Source organism: Peromyscus californicus, unplaced genomic scaffold (assembly GCF_007827085.1).
Source record: "Peromyscus californicus insignis strain IS unplaced genomic scaffold, ASM782708v3 Scaffold_4__1_contigs__length_199733344, whole genome shotgun sequence".
Lineage (NCBI taxonomy): Eukaryota > Metazoa > Chordata > Mammalia > Rodentia > Cricetidae > Peromyscus > Peromyscus californicus.
This window is the reverse complement of record NW_026294562.1, coordinates 114651133-114674654: the sequence shown is the minus strand read 5'-3', so window position 1 is coordinate 114674654 and position 23522 is coordinate 114651133. Positions and strand designations below refer to the sequence as shown.

General features: G+C 38.3%; 1 protein-coding gene across 3 annotated transcripts in view; it reads left to right on the top strand.

Moving 5' to 3' along the window:
* The window catches only part of Grm5 (glutamate metabotropic receptor 5), a 473853-nt gene that overhangs the window by 191852 nt on the left and 258479 nt on the right, over positions 1–23522 (top strand). For all 3 annotated transcript variants that reach the window (XM_052760517.1, XM_052760518.1, XM_052760516.1), the window contains exon 4: positions 4899–5148. In XM_052760517.1, the coding sequence (XP_052616477.1) occupies positions 4899–5148 (250 nt within the window). The remainder of the gene's footprint in view (positions 1–4898; positions 5149–23522) is intronic.

The following is a 23522-nucleotide window of genomic DNA, read 5'->3' as shown; positions in this document are numbered from 1 at the left end:
TGAAGTTCATGAATAATGCTATTAGCTTTAATAGGTTGTCAGGATATTCTGCTGGAGAGCGGTGAAAGATTCTAGAATTCTCTTCACTACTCCAATAGGTGAACTGAGTCCAAGCTAATTACCAGATATTCTAAATGTGTGAAAAATATATACTATCTGTAAATATTTAAGTGTGCTGTTTTTGTTTCAGGTGATAAAGCTGAGAATATGGTTTCTAAATTGAAGTTAAAATTAAGTTTCTTCAATACAAATATCTTTCCTCTATTCCAGCTTGCTTTATGTAACATGTTGCATAATAAGTAAAGACAGTGTTAATGCAAAATTGTTAGTAGCAGTTTAAAGATCATGAAGTTTTAAGATACATTTTCTTGTTTAATTATGAATTTATTGGATTTTATTAGTTATATCATGATCATTATATTTAATTTCAAACATTTTATGTGACTGACTCCACATTAAATCAAAGCATTGCTAGCAAAATAGCTGAGAAACAGATTTGTCTAAAAATAAAAAGAATAGTAAATTACTCAGATTACCGTAAAATGAATAATTTAGGTCTCTGGGCACATTTTCAAGCAAGCACCCTTTAAACTTTGTTTTTTTTGTTTTTTTTGTTTTTTTTTTTAATTTATTTTAATTTATTTTGCAATACAATTCAGTTCTAATAAACTTTGTTAATTGCAAAATAGCTGGATAATCCACCTTCCACTATCACAGAGGTTTCTTGTTGCTTCTAATTCTAGAGACAAACAGAAATCCTTGCAGCTTGCTCATTGCTGTTTGGGCTGGGAGTCAAGCTAGCATGGTCTGCTGTATGCTGTGTATGGATAGAACTATACAGAACTTCATCCTGAAAATCTAAGGAGCTCATCTGAACAAGGTACCTGTGTGATGGTAGAACACACAGGTAGCAAAAATCAGATATGTGCTCCAGGCAAGATTTATCCATTAACCTGTATGCTTACGGTTATTTCTGTATAGCCCAGGGCTCTGTATCTGGATGCCTCAAAGGTCTCATTTACTTGATATTTGCTGTTCTTGATAAGATACTATCTCCTATGTGTACCTGATTTTAGGCTAGTTACACTTTTATATTCTACAACTTGGCTGTCTTACAATAATACTCCCAAATTCTTCATATCAATCTATTTGGCCCTTATAATTGGACTTTTGAGGTTCTCAGGGGTTAATTATGGAAGACCAAAGTGAGATGACTCTTTACTTTTGGACCTGCATGGAACTCAGTCTTTACACACTACTCATATTTATAACTCTGAACCTTAAGAGAACTGACTGTGTTGTCTATGGAATGCCAGTAATAACACTCACCTCAAAATATTATTATGAGAATTCATTGGAATAACATATAATAGCCCTGGTATGATTCCTCTCACAGATGACTGCCAATCTTAGTCTTCATTTTTCATTGACTTTTTACAGCTCTGATTCTTCCTCAAGATCATTGGCTGCATTGGTCCATGAGAGTGGAGGAAGCAGAAGCAGGGAACAGGGTTCAGAAGGTGTGGGTCCAAAAGAGACAGCCCTCTGGGAGACAGATTTCGGTGAATCAGCCCAGCTTTATTCCAGAGTATATCAAATATATAGGATTTGGATAGCCTGGGGACAAACCCTAATTTGCATTAAATGACAGGCTCCTATCATATAGCTGGATTAGTGGAAGCATGGACCTATCGAAATGGCTATAGCACTTGCCTAATTACTATGTGGGTCATCAGGGGGAAAATGTTTGTGGGGAATTGTGTCAAGAGACATCCTTGAGGTACATCAGGAATCCTGGGCCTAGAGACATCCTCCAGATAAGGATAGGTAGAGATCAGGAAACTTTTCCTGAGAGAAGGGAGTCCTCCATGTTGCCGAGCTTAGAGAAAACTGCCAGACTATGGTAGACTGCAACCTCTGATCAGCAGGGCCTTCCAACAACTTTAAAATATGCCAAATGTCATGAGGAAAGCCCACAAAGCCTTAACTGTATGCAAATAACTACAGGACACGGAGCAAATCTGGGAGCAGAAGAGATGGCTCTTCACAGGGAAGAGCATACCAGCTGGTTGTCCAGTGCTAAACAGTCAGTCCTGAAAACATTCATACAAGTAACATTATATGGACTCAGCAGGGTATATTTGGAAATATATAGATATAAACATACATATACACATGCAATAAAAAGTGGTGGAAAAAGAGGTCATAAATTTGAAGAAGGGGGTGTTATAAAATGATTTAGAGGGGGAAATGGAAGGAGGAAAGTTATAAATAAAATATAATCTCAAAAATAAGCAAAAAAAGCAGGAAGAAGAAAAAGATGATCTCATTCCCCATCCCCTTCCTTTTATTGCCCCCTTCATCCCCAGTTTACTCATGGAGATCTCTTATGTTTCCCCTTCTCACAGTGACCCATGCATCCCTCTTAGGATCCTCCTTGTTTCCTTGCTTCTCTGGAGCTGTGGGTTGGTCCCAACTTAACTGAATGTATCAGGCTTTACTGTGCCCCCATGGGAGAACTTACCACTTTGAAAGAGCAGATGGGAGATAGGTTGTGAGGGGAAGTCAGAGGAAGCAGGAGGAAGGATGAGAGGGGGATCTGTGGTTGGTATGTAAAATGAATAAATTTTTTTAAATAAAAATTATTATCATATTCTCATGTCCAAAAATTGTAGTGGATTTCAGAATTATCCATATCATCAACTGTTCTTTGATTATATAAAATGAAAATTAACTTTTTTCATAAGCTTACACATCTCCTCATGACAAGAAATAAATCTCAGTTGAGAATATGATGGGTGTTTTGCATTTTAGAATACCAAGTAATAATTTCATGACTATTAATATATGATATAAAATACATATCTTATTGAGGGACTACCTGCAGGTGTCACACAGTGAAGCAAACCACACAGAGAAATAAGAATGAACACCTGGTGCAGATTGACTTTGTCAACCTGGATCAGACTTCAGAGAGTCTAATGCCAGGCTGTTCATTGTCAGCATATATAAAACACAGTACAGTTTGGGAAAAGGTTTCCAGAAAACAATCAATCCAATCACCCCAAATCCAGGTGTACAATAAAGCGTAAGCTGCAACTACATAGTGACTCTTTACGAAGTACATGTGACTATGAATGTGAGTTCTATAGCTAAAAGGTCTAATATCCAGTGTGGACTCTGACCAATAGTATAGATGCCAGCCGGCCATAAAGTATTTGTGACATCTAAAGAAGGGAAATGGTCGAGAGAGGGAAGAGTCTGGGATAATTATTCTGGGAATTAGGGTGAAGTCTATCCCTTCAGACAGCAAAAGGGTCACCAGTTTGTTAATAACCTCTTCTCACTGATTTCTGGATGGAATGTAGGTATTTGATTTTATCTCCTCCATTGAGGAAACACCCCTGTATGATTAACATTTCTGGGCCTCTTAATGCTTCTCTGTGAGTACAAAGACCTTTGTGCCTCCAACATTTTATATAATAGGATACTCTATATTTCTAAGTCACCTATATTATATGTATATTATATAGTATATATTTTATATATGTTTGTATGTATACAGTGTGTATATAAATATATATGCATATGTATACTGTGAATAAACCACATGTATATGCTTTGGCTGAAAAGGCAAATTGTTTTATATATGTTGTGTCATCACAGCAGAATAATTACTACTAGATAATGCATGCAAAAAAAAAGGTTATTTGGATCAATACTTTGGGTAGGTTGGAAGTCCAAATAACACAGTGATAACATTTAGCTTTATTATTAAATTGTGGGGAAAAATAAAGGAAATCAGTTTCATACAGAAAAGGAATGTGTACAAACAAGGAAACAAGATGCTGTGTAAGAACTAAACTTTCCCTTTTCATGAGCAGTGGAAATGAATCTACCCTGGCAGACCTTACCCACCTACCAGAAGAAGTCATCTGAGAATGAATCCTGATGGTCTGATCACATTCTCTTAGGCCCACTTAAAATACCACCACATCAATGTGAGCACACTGGAGACCAAATTCCCAAAACAGGATCCTTGGAGGATAAACCATATCAAAACCACAGCAGTGGGATGTAATTATCATACAATGGGACTCGAAGGGGGAAAGAGATAGCACAGAATAAAAACAGCAGATAAATGCTTTCTACCATTTTATATTAAAATATGAGTATATATTAAACAGAAGACAAGTTGGAATGCTGAAGAGAAAATTGCACATTCGTGATCATCAAGGCTGTATTTGATGCTGTCAATAAATGGAAACATTTTAAAACTGTTCTTTGGTTGATGAACACTTGGTTCCTACACAATCAAATACTATTCAGCTATAAGAAAGAATGAAATCCTGCCATTGTGATAACATGGATGGAGATGGGGAACATTATATTATGGGAATAAGTTAAGCACTGAAATGTAAATACTACATGACCTCACTGATAAGAGACATCTGGAAAAGTTCTTTTTACAGAATTGAGAATAAAAGGGTAAAGGGTGGCAGCCAGAGGGGAAGTAAGGAAAGGAAGAGGAGGAGCAATGTAGGTAGAGTTTTTCTGCCTGGCCCACAGTCAGGACAAATCCACGTTGGGCGCCAGAGCAAGGTTGGTTAACTGGTATTATCATTGTTAGTTTGGAGAGAGATGTTCTGGTTAGATGATAAAATGAACTGTTCGTTTTGAAAAGTTAGAAAAAAGATTGTTGGATTTTCAACAGAAAAGGAAAATAATGAAACTTAAGAAAACAGAAAAATTGAACAATTTGAACCTTGTACAATGTATGAATATACTGAGACATTAGTTTGTTCTACATTTCAGTTAAGAGAAAAGATTCTTATTTTACCTAATAAATGCATTTCTCTCGTTTCATTATCTCTTTTTGTACATTCATTTACATACAGGCAACTATGGAGAAAGTGGGATGGAGGCTTTCAAAGATATGTCAGCCAAGGAAGGGATTTGCATCGCCCACTCTTACAAAATCTACAGCAATGCTGGGGAGCAGAGCTTCGACAAGTTGTTGAAGAAGCTCAGAAGTCACTTGCCCAAGGCCCGGGTGGTAGCCTGCTTCTGTGAAGGCATGACAGTGAGAGGTCTGTTGATGGCCATGAGACGCTTGGGTCTAGCAGGAGAGTTTCTGCTTCTGGGCAGGTAAGTGGCAATGAACAAAGTGATACCCAAACTTTGCCTTTATTCTTTTGCTGCATAAGGACTGCTGTGTTAGAATTTTAATCTGTGTACCAGAAGAGCGTAACTAACATAAAACGTCATAAGACCAGAGAGAATGATGGAAAGTGAATAGCTAATGTGCCGATTTGTGATGAATGTGAAGACACAGAGTCTTCACAACCTCAAAAATCATGATAAGGAATAAGGTGCTTTCTTTAAAGGTGCTATCAAAAAACATATATAAATAAAATTTGTTGGTATTAATTTTAATAGAGTTTGGGATTTAAAATAAGGTATTATTTTTCAATATATCTAATATCCCATTGCCTGATCAGCTACACTGATACTAGAAAAAATTATAAACCATTAGCTTCTACAAAGATTGATTTGTAATTATCCAGATATTTCACTTGATTGATACAACTTACTGATTCCATGTGGCTATAGCTAAATCTATATTAGTATTTTCAAAGAAATAATAAAAATTCAATACAATGTGACTATGTATAATATAAAAATGCATGTAATGTACACATGTTTAGATATACGTTTGCGATATATGTATTGTGAAGTTTCCTATGAGTAATTAATTCATTTGATAAAGGAGGGTGTGGACTAACAGAATTTATACTTGGAAAACCAAAAAACAAAGAGAGCCCTTGTGTGTTCTAGTCCCAGTAGAAACCCAAGATGCACGAAAGATGACTGTGTTAACTTTCCTCGAGGTCAGGATCCTGTGTACTAAGAAACACCAATACATGATCTACATCTAAAAGATGGGCAAGACCAATGTCATGTGTCATGTACTCATGTGTAGGTCCCTCCACTTGTCCAGACTTCTTTTATTCAGTCCCCAACTGGGTAGGTGAAGTCCTCTCAGACTCTGTGTAAGAGTAGGAAGAAGGGCCGGTGCTTTATTTATTCTACTCATTTCAAATGATATTATCCTAAAACAGCATCACAAAAATACCCTTAACATCTTGTTAAATGTTTGAGTACCACATATCAAGCAAATAAATGTATAAAGTATACCATCATAATCACTAAGAGGATGCTATAGTTTTTAATGGAATGCTCTCTGGATTGAGAAAATGTGATTTTTTTTTTTAGTCATAGGGGACTTTTTCAATTCTACCCTTAAAGATGTCATATATCATACACCCTTTCTGAAAAACTGGACAATTTGTCATGTATCATATACCCAATCTGAAAAATTGAAAAGGATGAGCCTAACAAATACTGCTTTCTCAGTAACTCTGTCCACAACAGGAAGGCATCTCAGTTGTTATCTTTCGATAGCTTTTAAGTTTAACTACATTTCATTTATTTTCAAAATGTTTAATGAAACTTCTAATTCACATTTAGCTCCCGCCTAGCTATATTTTCTGGCTGTCACTTTATTTACCTAATTCTCTTGTTTGAAATGAGAGCAGTAAATTAATGTAATTATTTTGAATTGAGGCCACGTTTCATTCATAATAATTATATTAGACACAATTTCTTTTAAATTAATGTTACACATTTTGTCTAAAGTATCTTTAATAATCCAAGTCCTGACCTCAATAGTAGCTATGTACTGTATAGTTTTGCAGAGCTCCAGAATGTGTCCATTGACATTCTTTGTATTCCAAAGGGTGATGGTATTACTTGAGAGGAAATAGAAAAAAAAAAAACAGAGCATTAAACAATCTGATGTTTTTCTAACAGGAGATAAGATTTTTCAGATCATATTTGAATCTTTTTCCGTCACTAGATGTCAGAATGTAGGTTTTATTGACTAAACACAAGTTAATATTTATGATGGCTACAATATTCGACATACAACTGTATTGCTTGATATACCACAAAATCAAAATTCAAACTGTGATAATTTAACATTAATTCTGGATGTACTAAATACAGAAAGTTCTTTCCAAGTTATTTAAACTAGAGAAAACAGATTTGTAATCTTTAGTCAGAGATTTTTTAATCCCTTCATTGATCAGTTACTTTATGATTCATATTTACTTGAGCTTTTATTTACTTTATCTATGAGTACGTTTGTTTAAAATTTTTTCTTTATTCTGAATTAAAAAAAATATTTCCCTGTAATAGCCACATCTTTACATATTATTTTCTCTGAAAGGACACATCATAATGTTTCAATGATTTGGGGCAATAACATGATCCAGAGTTCCAGTTCTCTGTGAAATACTATATCTTCAGTCACTTTTAATGGGAAGTCACTTGGTGTGTTAATAAAACTATTTGCAGGAGAATTTATCAAATAAACAGATGTTTTATACCAAATACTATATGAAATTCTTTCTCTGCATTATATCATGCAACCTTTCATTTGACAAATATTTAGTACCTACTCGTTAAAATGCTTGAGCTATGTTTTTGGATGAAACAGAAAATAGTTTTTACTCTGATGTATTTCCCAGATGGTAATATAGTATAGAAAAATCCATGAGAACAATTGACATGTTGAAATCTGTCATCATGTCTTTTTTGTTGAAAAATAATCTAAGACTTTAAAATGTTTAATAATACCATTATATGAAAGAAAAACAATTTTTAGGAGTTATAAGAAGAACACCTACCTCTTTCCTTTTTTTTTAAAGTAAAGAAACTGGTAGTCACATGGATCAGATAGCAAAATAAAAGTCACACATAAATCCAGTAGTAACAACTGGCAATCCAGCCCTTTTTTTCTGCAAATTTATCTCCTATAGAATAGCAGAGGGACATGCTAAACTGATAACAAACCCAAGGCTCTACATAGCTATTCCTTAGAAAACTCTATTAGTTTACCAATATATACTGTACACTGAAATTTCTTGGTCCTGCCCATCTTGCCAGTGCAGCTGCCATTTTTATAAAATAATCACTCAGAGGCTTAACATTAATTACAAACTGTTTGATCTATGGCTCAGGCTTATTGCTAGCTAGCTATTTCATCTTAAATTAACCCATTTCTATTAATCTATGTATCACCAGATGTCTCATGGCTTTACCTGGATTCTATTACATCTTGCTCCTCCGAAGCTCTCAGTGTCTCCCCTACCTCCATCTTTCTTCTCGCTGTTATCTTTGCTTGGATTTCTTGTCTGGCTATAACCTATCTTGTCAAAACAGTGTTTTTATTAACCAATAGTAGCAACACATATTCACAGCTTACAGAAAGACCATCCCACAGCAATGTACGCCCATGTTCTAAGATTATTTTTTCTTTCTGTGTTCACCTAATATCTTTTTTTTGTCTCTTGTGTTGCCTGATTCATACTTGGATAAATGATTCTCAGAAAGTAGAAACCAAAGTTGTAGGATATGGACAATTCTCATCATTAGTGAGTCCTGTGTTTCACTCTCTAGGTATCTAGGGACAAGGATGCTTAACATGCCATTCAGTTAACATATTTGGCAGGACTAAGAAAACTCTGTTGCAAACACCTCCATTCTTCATCAATGGATTTTTCTATTGTGCTACAAATAAATAGATTATGAGTACCTCATAGACCCAGACATTCAGTGTTCCCATTTGAGCTCTGGATAGTCTGTTGTCTTGGTGTTAATAAAGTCACATTGTCTGGATCCATGAAGTCACTTTGCAAAACACCTTCACCTGTATATAAGAAAGGAATCAGAAGTGGAATCGTATAGCATTTCTAAAGGTGCTTATTTTTCTAGAATGAATATGCTCTCTATTTTTTTTTAAGACAGAGTCTTTCTATGTGTCCTGTTGTCCTGGGAATCACTCTGCAAATCAGGCCAGCCTTGAACTCATAGAGATCCACTTCTCCCTGCCTCTCCAGTTCTGTGATTAAAGACATGCTATCATGCCCAGCATGAATGAACTGCCTTATTTCTAGACTTGATAATATAGTACCAGAGATACAGCATTTAAAAGTTATAAAATTTAATATAAACTTGGAAATGATAATATTTTAATTAGCTATTTAAAGATAGTTTTGTTAATTACATCTGTATGTGTGTTTGAAATGAAACTCCATATAAAGGTAAATGCAGTTATATTTCAAAACTACTTGAAAATTATAAGCAGAATTTCTTAGTATGAAGTAACTCAACCTCCAATAGTTTCAAAATGGAAAGAATAAGCATATTCTAACAAATACATTTGCAGATAAACTAGTAAACAGCTATTCTAGTAAAACCATAATAATAGTTATTAACCCTGAGTTACAGATATTCCTCTCTATCCTTACACATCATCAGTTTCAATTCAAAACTAAAGTTGTTTGCAAACACGTATGCTTAACTTCTTCTAGACTCTTTGATACAATTAAATTGCCGGGAAAGACCAGAGAATTTTTAACGGAGTTTCAGGAAGGATGAAGGGCAAGGATGGAAACACAGACAGAAGAGGGAGTGCTTCATTTCTATTCTAAACAGTATTACACAAGTCAGGACTTACATGCTTATGATTTTAATAATATCACTCTTGTACAGGATAGGAAATGAAAGATTTCAATAGGTTTAATGGGCAGACAGGATAACTTACCCAGCTTACACAATTATAAATAATGCAAAGACATAAGAATCCTCACAAATAGATGTTTCAACACTTGGAAATTCTCACTTTAATTTTGTCTTACGTTTAGTTTTGTTGTGTGAGTTCATCTTTTGAACATTTAAAAAACTTGATAAAAATCCATGAATACTATAGACATGTGTATCATCATACATCTGTAATCTAAATAAAGCTAGAAAAATTGTGTCCCATCTTGGCAATATTTTGTTGTGTTCACATGCATTGATTTGGCAAGACCAGAATAATCACATGAAGTCCTGTCTATAAGCAGCCAGCTGTTTAGTTGTATGTACATCAAACTCTCTAGACCACATGGGTCAAGCACAGACAGTAGAGAGAATACATGGAGAAGCAGTCTGTAACAGAGTACGACAGATGTCATTTTTGTGCCACTTGTACAGAAAATGAAAAAAAAAGTTAAGGACATTTTATAGCAGTGCTTTTGTTTGTCAATATGTAATTTATAAATAACAGGTTTTTTTTTTTTTTTTTTTTTTTTTTTTTGGTTTTTCGAGACAGGGTTTCTCTGTGTAGCTTTGCGCCTTTCCTGGAACTCACTTGGTAGTCCAGGCTGGCCTCGAACTCACAGAGATCCGCCTGGCTCTGCCTCCCGAGTGCTGGGATTAAAGGCGTGCGCCACCACCGCCCGGCGAAATAACAGTTTTAAAGGGGGAAACATACATGCGAAGAAATAGAGAACTGACAGATTTCTATTTCTTCTCCAACACAAGGAGTTATTAAAGTATTTGCTAGTTGCTAAACTTTTAACTTCAAATGTCATCATAATGTTTTATACTGTGACTTTAAAGTGAGAGTCACAGTGTACATCTTTTCCTATACCTATAATGGATGTAATAGCTCAGTTTTCTGTAGCCAACCTCTTACACAGTCATGCTTCTAGTTCATTTTATTTCTGTTTATATTTCTTGATTGATTTTAGTGGCTCATTTTAAAATAAGGAAAATAAGTTATTAACCAATGTTGAAAATGTTTTTAAGCCAGTTATTTAATTTTAATGTTGTTGTGGCATTTTAGACAATATAAGAATATAATTTTTTACTGTCATCATTAAGACCCATAAGATCTGAATATTTCCTTCAAAGGCCAGTCAACGAGGTATGTTTAGTTAGTCATTTAATTTTGGATTCTAGGAAGATCAAAGCTTAAACATATGGGAACAGGTATCGTTTAAAGTACTCTAGAGATAAAGCAATAACCCAAGCAGGTTGACTCCTCAATTGGAGCAGAAGTAAAAATCATTAGTAGGTTTAAAGGTTTGAACACAGAAAAATAACGCTTACTTTTGGTGGTATTGTGTTCCCCAAAATATTGTGCACGCTAATGAACTTATCTGGTGTCAGAGAAGAGAACAGCCACAATATTAAACATAGAGGATAGGCAGTGGTAACACACGCCTTTAATCCTACTATTCTAGAGGCAGAAATTCCTCTGGATCTCTGTGAGTTCTAGGCCACATTGGAAACAGCCAGGCATGGTGACTCATACCTTTAATCCCAGAAAGTGAACCTTTAGTCCCAGGGAGTGATGGCAGAAAGCAGAAAGATATATAAGGCGTGAGGACAAGAAACTAGAAGCATTTTGGCTGGTTAAGCTTTCAGACTTTGGAGCAGCACAGTTCAGCTGAGACCCATTCTGATGAGGACACAGAAGCTTCCAGTCTGAGGAAACAGGATCAGCTGAGGAACTGGCGAGGTGAGGTAGCTGTGGCTTGTTCCGCTTCTCTGATCTTTCAGCCTTCACCCCAATAACTGGCCTCAAGTTTGATTTAATTAATAAGATCTTTTAAGACTCCTGCTACACTTACCACACTGTAATTGTCAATGACAAGTAAAGAAGGCGCGTACACGTGTGTGTGTGTGTGTGTGTACTGTACACATGTATGTGTAGGTGGTGGTGTTGGGTTAACAACATGTCACTAAAGTGTAGAACACCAAAAGAAAGACATGATTAATAAGCAGTTTCCTACATTATCCTTAAGATATTACTTCATCTGTTACAATGAGAAGAAAAGATTCTGCTGCACTATAATCAAAAAGGCACAATGAGGAGAGGACAGTTTAGCTATACTGTAATAAAAACAGTTCTCAGAATAACACCAAATTTAATATTTGCCCTTGTGCTGTCACAGAATGTATTGTGAGATTTAACTCTGTGAATGTTTTAAAGATAGATTAAACAGTAGTCCAGTTTTCATTTGAAATCAACAGGAGTGAGTCATAGAGACTAATGTATGCTAAATAATTAAAGATGACATCTTTGATCTATAACTACATGGGTATTCTAACACTGCTTCTACCCTCCAAAGTCACAGGGAAATTGTTGCATCACAGGGATGTCATTCTATATTTTTTTAAAAAGGCCAAGTGATGCATGCATGCATGATTCTTCCCACCTTATCAGATCGGTGTGTCTATCCCCAGGTAAGAATGGAGAAGAAAAGAATTAAAACTTTTGTATCTCCACCACTTTATCCCCAAGCAGGGGAAAATTCTCCCAAATGCTTGAAATTGGAAAACTAAGATATTCCTAAAGTCCCTTCTTATGTTGATCTTCTTAACTTAGCTTTGAAAATTGAAAATCTGAAACTCAGAGGTATAACTTGTCTATAGCCAGCAAGATTAATAGATGTTTAACTTAAATTTGGGTGTTACTGGTGACCTTGAAAGGTGTTCTGGGTCTGAAAACCAGAAAGATCTAAAAAGGAGACAAGAGGACCAACAATGGAGAAGAATTTTGAATAGAGGGAAAACAACCCAGAACTTCTAAGTCTTCTATTGGACTAGAGCATTTACATCCCAGAGTTCTGCTAGTTTGGGAAATGACTGTACTTATAAAATACAATTAGGATATTTTGATAGCTGGATATTAATAATACATATTAATAGAGTGCTATGTTGAGCAAAGACTTTTATATATTATTGATCTTGTGTGTTAATTTATTGACTCTCTTTAGCAAATCTATTTGGAAGCTATCATTTACCTAATTTTATAGCTGAGGAAGTAGAAAGAAAACCTACTTGTTAAAGATCATACAGACAGTGCCCAAGAGGACATTGAGAGGAAGCCTGTGTCCTTAACCATAGTGGTGAGCCATCTGGAGGTCTTTATGAGCCTTATATTCAGAAATAAATCTAACCTTACTGGTATGAAATATCAATGACTTTTTTCTCTTTGGCCAATATAGAGAAACTGTGACAAAGAAAAATAGGGTAATTAAATTTTTCAAAACAGAATTTTCTTAAAGTAAAAATAAATCCAGTGTACCTTTCTTTAAAGAAAATAAACCTATACACGCCAAAAAACAAACAAACAAATTAAAAACAGTGACGACATGGAATAATTGAGCCAACCAATTTTCACAGAAAATCACTGTGGAAAAAAAAGTGCAGGTTTCAGTAAGTGAGAAAAGATTTAATACATTTTATAAGTTGGGCAAACGTGTAGATAATCAAAGACAAACACAGAATACTATGATTTAATAAAAGCAGGTCAGAGCCATGTGCTTTTCCTTGGTTTTCTAGAAAACTGATCTGTTTAAAGGAATTCAGACAAGATGAGGTAAAGCTTTACTGACGCATAGTCGTGTTCATTTGCCTAATGTCTTTGGCTGAATGATGTACTGAATAGTTGTTAAAGAAACCATGTGTCCTATGAAACCTAACATATTATCTGTCTGTCTGACTACTTAAAGATTTGGAGATTCTGATCCAGTGTTCACAAAACTAAAGCTGTCACTAATTACTTATACAACAATATTAAGACGTATGCTTTCAGCATTCACTGAGAAACTCTTGTGCTTTGCATGTTATTCTGTTTGCAGATTTCTCTTCTCTTAGAAGTTTAGGGACTCGGGGATACCAGTAGGACCAGTCATAGGAGCTGTGTTAGACAAATGGGGACAGGCTGTAATGTTTAGCACTGTGTTTCTCACCACTCAGAAGGACAAGAACAATGGAGTTTTTAATTCTTTCTTCAACTTCCTGGAACATATTGTTCAAAGTAATAAGAATAAGCAATACACCTAAAAGACCCTGTATTCAGCTCTGAATGACTCAGTTTTATCTAAAATTTTTAATATTGCTAAGTATAATAGGGGATGTACATTTTGGTTACACATATTTGTCCTTCTAAAGAAGATATTTTTTATTACATTCGTTTGCCAGATTGAGTTAATGACAACGAGTAAATGCTTCCTTTCTTTACTTTTCATGCATCTTTCTGAGAGTCAATTTATATAAAAATAACTTGTGACAAACTTACGCAAAATAATCTTAAGGCATTCCTCTTGATTCTCTATGAACTCTGTAATCTGGCACACATTGTCCTTTAACATGTTGCTTGAATCTGCCTATCAGTTTTCCTACTCTAATCAAAAGTGAGACCATAAATTATAATTAACTAAGAACAGTCTGAAAAGATGGTTTAGCACTTAAGAGCTCTTGTTTTTGCAGAGGACCTGAGTTTGATTCACAGCATGCACACAGTGACTCAAAAACATCTATAATTCCAGTTTCTAAGGGCCCAATGCTCTCTTGTGATCTCTACAAGCACCAAGGATACATATGGTATGCAGACATATGTGTAGTCAAAGTGCTTGTGTACATAAAATAAATATTTTAAAAAATTGATAATTAGGAAATCATGGACCCATTTGGAACAGATACATATCAAAATCAACAGCGAACCCAGTATAAACACCTATGAGCTGATTATGGAAACCCACTCTGCACAGTGACAGTTTTAAGATATCTTCACCTTCTCAGAATCAAAACTTGTATGCTGTCTCAAATGCACCTGCCTTACAGTATCATCTGCAGGGCTTCCTCCCTGAAATCACATGCACATCTTGAACTGCACAGTTGGGATTATCATGTAAGATGTTTTCCCTACTGTTGTTGGGGTTTTGAACTCCAGTACAGCCTCTTAATAGCCTAATGACTATTCATTTCTTCTCCTGTCTTTTCCTCTTTCTCATTATCTCAAGAGTTTTTTGAAATGTGGGTGGCGGGTTGTTAATCTTCATGGCTTTTACACCTAACACAATATATTGAGAATGCTTGAAACTTCAGATAAAAAACCAACAACAACAGGTTTGGCAGTTACATATAGCTAGAGTAATTTCTCCGATAATTATCATTAGACTAAATAGGCAAGATTCTAGGTCTTTTGAAGACACAAGGCAAACTAAAGGCATGCTTTTGGGCAAGAAAGCCAGCTAAAAGCCTCCTGGTAGAGGACAGAAATCATTCCTCAAGATGCCCTCCCTGTAATTTTACTAAAGAGCTCTATTTCATAGCTTTTAGTACTTATGGGGATAACTGGCTTTGGCCAATCATCAGTGAAAATGTCTTCTCTATGTTACATAACCATGCACTCAACTAATCAACTTTTCCAATGGGAAAGTCAATTTATTAAAATACATTGAAACAAAGAAGCCTGTAGACAACTTTGGATCATAATTGTGCTTTTACATAAGAAAACCTAGTAGGAATTAACCTGTCTATCTCTCTCTGTGTGTCTCTGTCTCTGTCTCTGTGTGTGTGTGTGTGTGTGTGTGTGTGTGAGAGAGAGAGAGAGAGAGAGAGAGAGAGAGAGAGAGAGAGAGAGAGAGAGAGAGAGAGAGAGAATGCCCATTTGTACAGATGTGTGTTGAAGCCAGAGGACAATCACAGTTTTCATTCCAGAAGGTGCTGGCTACATTGTTTTGTTTTGTTTTTTTCTTCAGACAACTGTATTCACTGGCCTGAAACTCACCAAGTAGGCTTGAAAACTTGCTAGTGAGTGTCAAGTATTTACCTGAATCATTTCCCCAGTGCTCAGATTATAAGCACATGACATCATGTCAGGGACTTCTTTCTTTTTTGTTCAATGTAGACTCTAGGACTCAAACTCAGCAACTTGTGCCTGCAAGGCAAGCACCTTAATCTCCCCTGCACCTGATTTTATGGACAAAAACACACATCTGATTGTTAAATTACTGTCACTTCCCCCCACCTTCTTCTTTTTCTCTTTCTCCTCTGCTTTCATTTAGTACATAAATACATGTGTTCCTCTCCTAAACAGTCTTGCTCTTACAGCCCCTTGATAAACACAGCGGCATTTTCTCCTCTTGCATGTTTGACTGTGGTTAAACTGTTCCCATCTTTCATATACACTATCAAATGCAGTTAATTTATTTTGTGGCTCCTGCATTTCATTCCTTGATCCAGGCTTCTCTGAAAATAACATTTTTTTGTGCTTTTTTTTTTTTTACTTTTACTCAATTAATTCAGCCATATTAAAAAAAATGCTAGGAAGCTTAGGATTTTTTTTTTTTAAATTTATTTTAATTTATTTTGCAATACAATTCAGTTCTACATATCGGTCACGGATTCCCTTGTTCTCCCCCCTCCCGTCCCCCTCACCTTCCCCCCAACGCCCCCCCCCCCCATTCCCATCTCCTCCAGGGCAAAGCCTTCCCCACAGACTGAGGTCAACCTGGTAGACTCAGTCCAGGTAGGTCTAGTCCCCTTCTCCCAGGCCGAGCCAAACAATCCTGCATAGGCCCCAGGTTTCAAACAGCCAACTCATGCAATGAGCACAAGATCTGGTCCCACTGCCTGGATGCCTCCCAAACAGATCAAGCCAATCAACTGTCTCACCCATTCGGAGGGCCTGATCCAGTGTGGACCCCTCAGCCATTGGTTCATAGTTCATGTGTTTCCATTCATTTGGCTATTTGTCCCTGTGCTTTATCCAACCTTGGTCTCAACAATTCTCGCTCATATAAACCCTCCTCATTCTCGTTAATTGGACTCCCAGAGATCCACCCAGGGCCTAGTCATGGATCTCTGCATCCAGATCCCTCAGTAGTTGGATGAGGTTTCTAGCACAACAATTAGGGTGTTTGGCCATCCCATCACCAGAGTAGGTCAGTTTGGGCTGTCTCTCGACCATTGCCAGCAGTCTGTTGTGTGGGTATCTTTGTGGATTTCTGTGGGCCTCTCTAGCACTTTGCTTCTTCCTGTTCTCATGTGGTCTTCATTTACCATGGTCTCCTATTCCTTGTTCTCCCTCTCTGTTGTTGATCCAGCTGGGATCTCCCGCTCCCCCAAGCTCTCTTTCCCTCGACCCTCGCCTTTCATTACCCCCACTCATGTCCAGGCTGTTCATGTAGATCTCATTCCATTTCTCTGTCATTGGGCGATCCCTGTGTCTTTCTTGGGGTCCTGTTTTCCGGGTAGCCTCCCTGGTGATGTGAGTAGCAGACAATTCATCCTTGTTTCATGTCTAGTATCCTGCTATGAGTGAGTACATACCATGTTTGTCTTTCTGAGTCTGGGTTACCTCACTCAGGATGATTTTTTCTAGATCCATCCATTTGTCTGCAAACCTCATGATGCCATTGTTTTTTTCTGCTGAGTAGTATTCCATTGTGTATATGTACCACATTTTGTTTATCCATTCTTCAGTTGAAGGGCATCTGGGTTGTTTCCATGTTCTGGCTATTACAAACAATGCTGATATGAACATAGCTGAACAAGTGCTCTTATGGTGTGGTTGAGCATTTCTTGGGTATATGCCCAAGAGTGGTATAGCTGGATCTTGGGGGAGATTGATTCCCAATTTTCTAAGAAAGCGCCATATTGATTTCCAAAGTGGTTGTACAAGCTTGCATTCCCACCAGCAGTGGAGGAGAGTTCCCCTAGCTCCACATCCTCTCCAGCATAAGGTGTTTTCAGTGTTTTTGATCTTAGCCATTCTGACAGGCGTAAGGTGGTATCTCAGAGTTGTTTTGATTTGCATTTCCCTGATGATTAGGGATGTTGAGCAATTCCTTAAATGTCTTTCGGCCATTTGAGTTTCCTCTGTTGAGAATTCTCTGTTTAGTTCTATAGCCCATTTCTTAATTGGACTGTTGGGCATTTTGATGTCTAATTTCTTGAGTTCCTTATATATTCTGGATATCAGTCCTCTGTCAGATGTGGGGTTGGTGAAGATCTTTTCCCATTCTGTAGGCTGTCGCTTTGCCTTGTTGACCGTATCCTTTGCTCTACAAAAGCTTCTCAGTTTCAAAAGGTCCCATTGATTGATTGTTTCTCTCAGAGTCTGTGCTACTGGTGTTCTATTTAGGAAGTAGTCTCCAATGCCAATGCGTTCAAGACTACTTCCTACTTTCTCTTCTAGCAGGTTCAGAGTAGCTGGATTTATGTTGAGGTCCTTGATCCACTTGGACTTAAGTTTTGTGCACGGTGATAGATATGGATCTATTTGCAGCCTTCTACATGTTGATATCCAGTTTTGCCAGCACCATTTGTTGAAGATGCTTTCTTTTTTCCATTGTGCACTTTTGGCTTCTTTGTCAAAAATTATATGTTCATAGGTGTGCGGATTAATGTCAGGGTCTTCAGTTCGATTCCATTGGTCCACATGTCGGTTTCTATGCCAGTACCAAGCTGTTTTTATTACTGTAGCTCTATAGTAGAGCTTGAAGTCAGGGATCGTGATGCCTCCAGAAGTTGTGTTATTGTACAGGATTCCTTTGGCTATCCTGGGTTTTTTGTTTTTCCATATGAATTTGAGTATTATTCTTTCCAGGTCTGTGAAGAATTGTGTTGGTATTTTGATGGGGATTGCATTGAATCTGTAGATTGCTTTTGGTAAGATTGCCATTTTTACTATGTTAGTCCTGCCTATCCATGAGCATGGGAGATCTTTCCATTTTCTGACATCTTCTTCAATTTCTTTTTTCAGGGACTTAAAGTTCTTGTCATATAGGTCCTTCACTTGCTTGGTTAGTGTTACCCCAAGGTATTTTATGCCATTTGTGGCTATAGTAAAGGGAGATGTATCTCTGATTTCCTTCTCCACTTCTTTGTCCATTGTATATAGGAGGGCTACTGATTTTTTTGAGTTGATCTTGTATCCTGCTATGTTGCTGAAGGTGTTTATAAGCTGTATCAGTTCCTTGGTGGAATCTTTGGGGTCGCTCAAGTATACTATCATGTCATCTGCAAATAGGGAAAGCTTGACTTCTTCCTTTCCAATTTGTATCCCCTTAATCTCCTTATGTTGTCTTATTGCTCTGGCTAGAACTTCAAGTACTATATTGAATAAGTATGGGGAGAGTGGACAGCCTTGCCTCGTTCCTGATTTTAGTGGAATTGCTTTGAGTTTCTCTCCATTTAATTTGATGTTGGCTGTTGGCTTGCTGTAAATTGCCTTTATTATGTTTAGGTATGTTCCCTGTATTCCTGATCGCTCTAATACCTTTATCATGAAGGGGTGTTGGATTTTGTCAAATGCCTTTTCTGCATCCAGTGAGATGATCATATGGTTTTTTTCTTTGAGTTTGTTTATATGGTGTATTATATTGACGGACTTTCGTATGTTGAACCACCCTTGCATCCCTGGAATGAATCCTACTTGATCATGGTGGATAATTGTTTTGATGTGTTCTTGGAGTCTGTTTGCCAGTATTTTATTGAGTATTTTTGCATCAATGTTCATGAGGGAGATCGGTCTGTAGTTCTCTTTCTTTGTTGTATCCATGTTTGGTTTAGGAATTAGGGTAATTGTAGCCTCGTAGAAGGAGTTTGGTAATGTTCCTTCTGTTTCTATTGTGTGGAACAATTTAGAGAGTATTGGTATTAACTCTTCTTTGAAGATCTGGTAGAATTCTGCGCTGAAACCATCTGGTCCTGGGTTTTTTTTGGTTGGGAGACTTTTAATGACTGTTTCTATTTCGTTAGGGGTTATTGGACTATTTAAATAGTTTATCTGGTCTTGATTTAACTTAGGTATGTGGTACCTATCCAGAAAGTTAGCCATTTCTTTTAGGTTTTCCAGTTTTGTCGAATAGAGGTTTTTGAAGTATGACCTGATGATTCTCTGGATTTCCTCAATGTCTGTTGTTATGTCCCCCTTTTCATTTCTGATTTTGTTGATTTGGATGCTCTCTCTCTGTCTTTTGGTTAGTTTGGATAAGGGCTTGTCTATCTTGTTGATTTTCTCAAAGAACCAACTCTTTGTTTCATTAATTTTTTGTATTGTTCTCTTTGTTTCTATTTTATTGATTTCAGCTCTCACTTTGATAATTTCCTGGCGTCTATTTTTCCTGGGAGACTGTGCTTCTTCTTGTTCTAGAGCTTTCAGGTATGCTGTTAAGTCTCTAGTGTGAGATTTCTCCAACTTATTTATGTGGGCATTTAGTGCTATGAATTTCCCTCTTAGTACTGCTTTCATAGTGTCCCATAAATTTGGATATGTGGTGTCTTCATTTTCATTGATCTCTAGGAAGTCTTTAATTTCTTTCTTTATTTCTTCCTTAACCCATTGGTGATTCAGTTGGGTATTATTCAGTTTCCATGAGATTGCAGGTTTTCTGTGGTTTTTGTTGTTGTTGAAATCCAACTTTAGACCATGGTGGTCTGATAGAACACAGGAGGTTATTCCAATTGTTTTGTATCTGTTTAGATTTGTTTTGTGGCCAAGTATGTGGTCAATTTTAGAGAAGGTTCCATGGGGTGCTGAGAAGAAGGTATATTCTTTTTTGTTAGGATGGAATGTTCTGTAGATATCGATTAAGTCCATTTGAGTCATGACATCAGTTAAGTCCTTTATTTCTCTGTTAAGTTTCAATTTGGGAGATCTGTCCAGTGGTGAAAGTGGGGTGTTGAGGTCTCCCACTATTAATGTGTGGGGTTTTATATGTGATTTAAGCTTTAGTAATGTTTCTTTTACATATGTGGGTGCCCTTGTGTTTGGGGCATAAATATTCAGAATTGAGACTTCATCTTGGTGGATCTTTCCTGTGATGAGTATGTAATGCCCTTCTTGATCTCTTTTGATTGATTTTAGTTTGAAGTCTATTTTGCTGGCTATCAGGATGGCTACACCCGCTTGTTTCTTAAGACCGTTTGATTGGAAAGTCTTTTCCCAGCCTTTTATTTTTAGGTAGTGTCTATCTTCGAATTTGAGATGTGTTTCTTGTATGCAGCAGAAAGATGGGTCCTGCTTTCGTATCCATTCTGTAAGCCTATGTCTTTTTATAGGTGAATTAAGTCCATTGATATTGAGGGAAATTAATGACCAGTGATTGTTCATTCCTGTTATTTTTTGGTGGTGATGTGTGGGTACTTCTATACGTTGGGGTTTACTGCTGTGGCTTTATCTGTTGCCTGTGTTTTCGAGGGTGTATCTGACTTCCTTAGGTTGGAATTTTCCTTCTAGTGCTTTCTGTAGGGCTGGGTTTGTGGATAAGTATTGTTTAAATCTGGCTTTGTCATGGAATGTCTTGTTCACTCCATCTATGGTGATTGAAAGTTTTGCTGGGTATATTAGTCTAGGCTGACATCCATGGTCTCTTAGTGTCTGCATTACATCTGTCCAGGTTCTTCTGGCTTTCAAAGTCTCCATTGAGAAATCGGGTGTTATTCTGATGGGTTTGCCTTTATATGTCACTTGGCCTTTTTCCTTTGCTGCTCTTAATATTCTTTCTTTATTCTGTACGTTTAGTTGTTTAACTATTATGTGGCGAGGGGACTTTTTTTGGGGGTCTAGTCTGTTTGGTGTTCTATAAGCTTCTTGTATCTTCATAGGCATTTCCTTCTTTAAGTTGGGAAAGTTTTCTTCTATGATCTTGTTGAATATATTTTCTGTGCCCTTGAGTTGGTATTCTTCTCCTTCTTCGACCCCTATTATTCTTAGGTTTGGTCTTTTCATGGTGTCCCAAATTTCTTGGACATTTTGGTTCATGACTTTGTTGGCTTTAGTGTTTTCTTTGACTGATGAATGTATTTCTTCTACTGTATCTTCAACGCTAGAGATCCTCTCTTCCATCTCTTGCATTCTGTTGATTATACTTGCATCTGAAGTTCCCAATCGTTTTCTCAGATTTTCTATTTCCAGCATTCCCTCTGTTTGTGTCTTCTTCATTTTTTCTATTTCCCTTTTCAGGTCTTGGACTGTTTCCTTCATTTGTTTCATTGATTTTTCTTGATTTTCTCTCAGTATTTTATTGTTTTCTTCCAGGACTTTATTGATTTCTTCTAATTTGTTTGCCCTTTCCTCTAGCTGTTTACAGCGTTCTTCACATTTTTTTGTCTTTTCCTCTACACAAGCCTCTAGCTTCTTCATGATGTCATTCATAAGGCTGTTTTCTTCTGCTTCTTCCAATTTCTGATGTTCAGGTCTAGGTGTTGGAGGAGGGCTAGGGCCTGGTGATGCTGTATTGCTATTCATTTTGCTGTATATGTTTCTGCCTTGACGTCTGCCCATCTCCTTGTGGTTCGTTCTTGTCCTTATCCGCACACTTGGTTCAGCCAGACCAGTGTTCCAAAAGGGAAGTCAGTGTTCCAAAAGGGAAGTCCAGAGCAAGATGGGAGCTGGGGGCCGGCCTCTAAGTCTCAGGAAGAGGCTTGGGGCTCAGGGGGATGGGAGTGGGGGCAGGGCGTGGAGACTGCAGGGTCTGCCAGGGGTCTTGGAGAAGGGGATCCTTCCCGGTGGGGCTAGCAGGGAACCTGCCCGGTGGCCAGAACCTGGGGCCAAGTTGGGCAGGTCTTCCCTGGAGTGGCTGGTGCCCAGGGATGGGGTCTGGGGCAAGGAAGGGTACTCACCAGTTTTCCAAAAGGGAAGTCCGGAGCAAGATGGGAGCTGGGGGCCGGCCTCTAAGTCTCAGGAAGAGGCTTGGGGCTCAGGCGGGTGGGCGTGGGGGCAGGGCGTGGAGACTGCAGGGTCTGCCAGGGGTCTTGGAGAAGGGGATCCTTCCCGGTGGGGCTAGCAGGGAACCTGCCCGGTGGCCAGAACCTGGGGCCAAGTTGGGCAGGTCTTCCCTGGAGTGGCTGGTGCCCAGGGATGGGGTCCGGGGCAAGGAAGGGCACTCACCAGTTTTCCAAAAGGGAAGTCCGGAGCAAGATGGGAGCTGGGGGCCGGCCTCTAAGTCTCAGGAAGAGGCTTGGGGCTCAGGGGGATGGGAGTGGGGGCAGGGCGTGGAGACTGCAGGGTCTGCCAGGGGTCTTGGAGAAGGGGATCCTTCCCGGTGGGGCTAGCAGGGAACCTGCCCGGTGGCCAGAACCTGGGGCCAAGTTGGGCAGGTCTTCCCTGGAGTGGCTGGTGCCCAGGGATGGGGTCTGGGGCAAGGAAGGGTACTCACCAGTTTTCCAAAAGGGAAGTCCGGAGCAAGATGGGAGCTGGGGGCCGGCCTCTAAGTCTCAGGAAGAGGCTTGGGGCTCAGGCGGATGGGCGTGGGGGCAGGGCGTGGAGACTGCAGGGTCTGCCAGGGGTCTTGGAGAAGGGGATCCTTCCCGGTGGGGCTAGCAGGGAACCTGCCCGGTGGCCAGAACCTGGGGCCAAGTTGGGCAGGTCTTCCCTGGAGTGGCTGGTGCCCAGGGATGGGGTCCGGGGCAAGGAAGGGCACTCACCAGTTTTCCAAAAGGGAAGTCCGGAGCAAGATGGGAGCTGGGGGCCGGCCTCTAAGTCTCAGGAAGAGGCTTGGGGCTCAGGGGGATGGGAGTGGGGGCAGGGCGTGGAGACTGCAGGGTCTGCCAGGGGTCTTGGAGAAGGGGATCCTTCCCGGTGGGGCTAGCAGGGAACCTGCCCGGTGGCCAGAACCTGGGGCCAAGTTGGGCAGGTCTTCCCTGGAGTGGCTGGTGCCCAGGGATCAGGATTTTTTTTTTTTTTTTTTTAAGGCAGTTAATGCTACAAAGTTTTTCCCCACTTAAACAGCAATAATGCTTCCTTCATTAAAATTCATGTTTAATAGGACAGGTTCTGTATTGGTGTAACAGTACTATATATCTTTTTGTATATTCATAGGTGATTC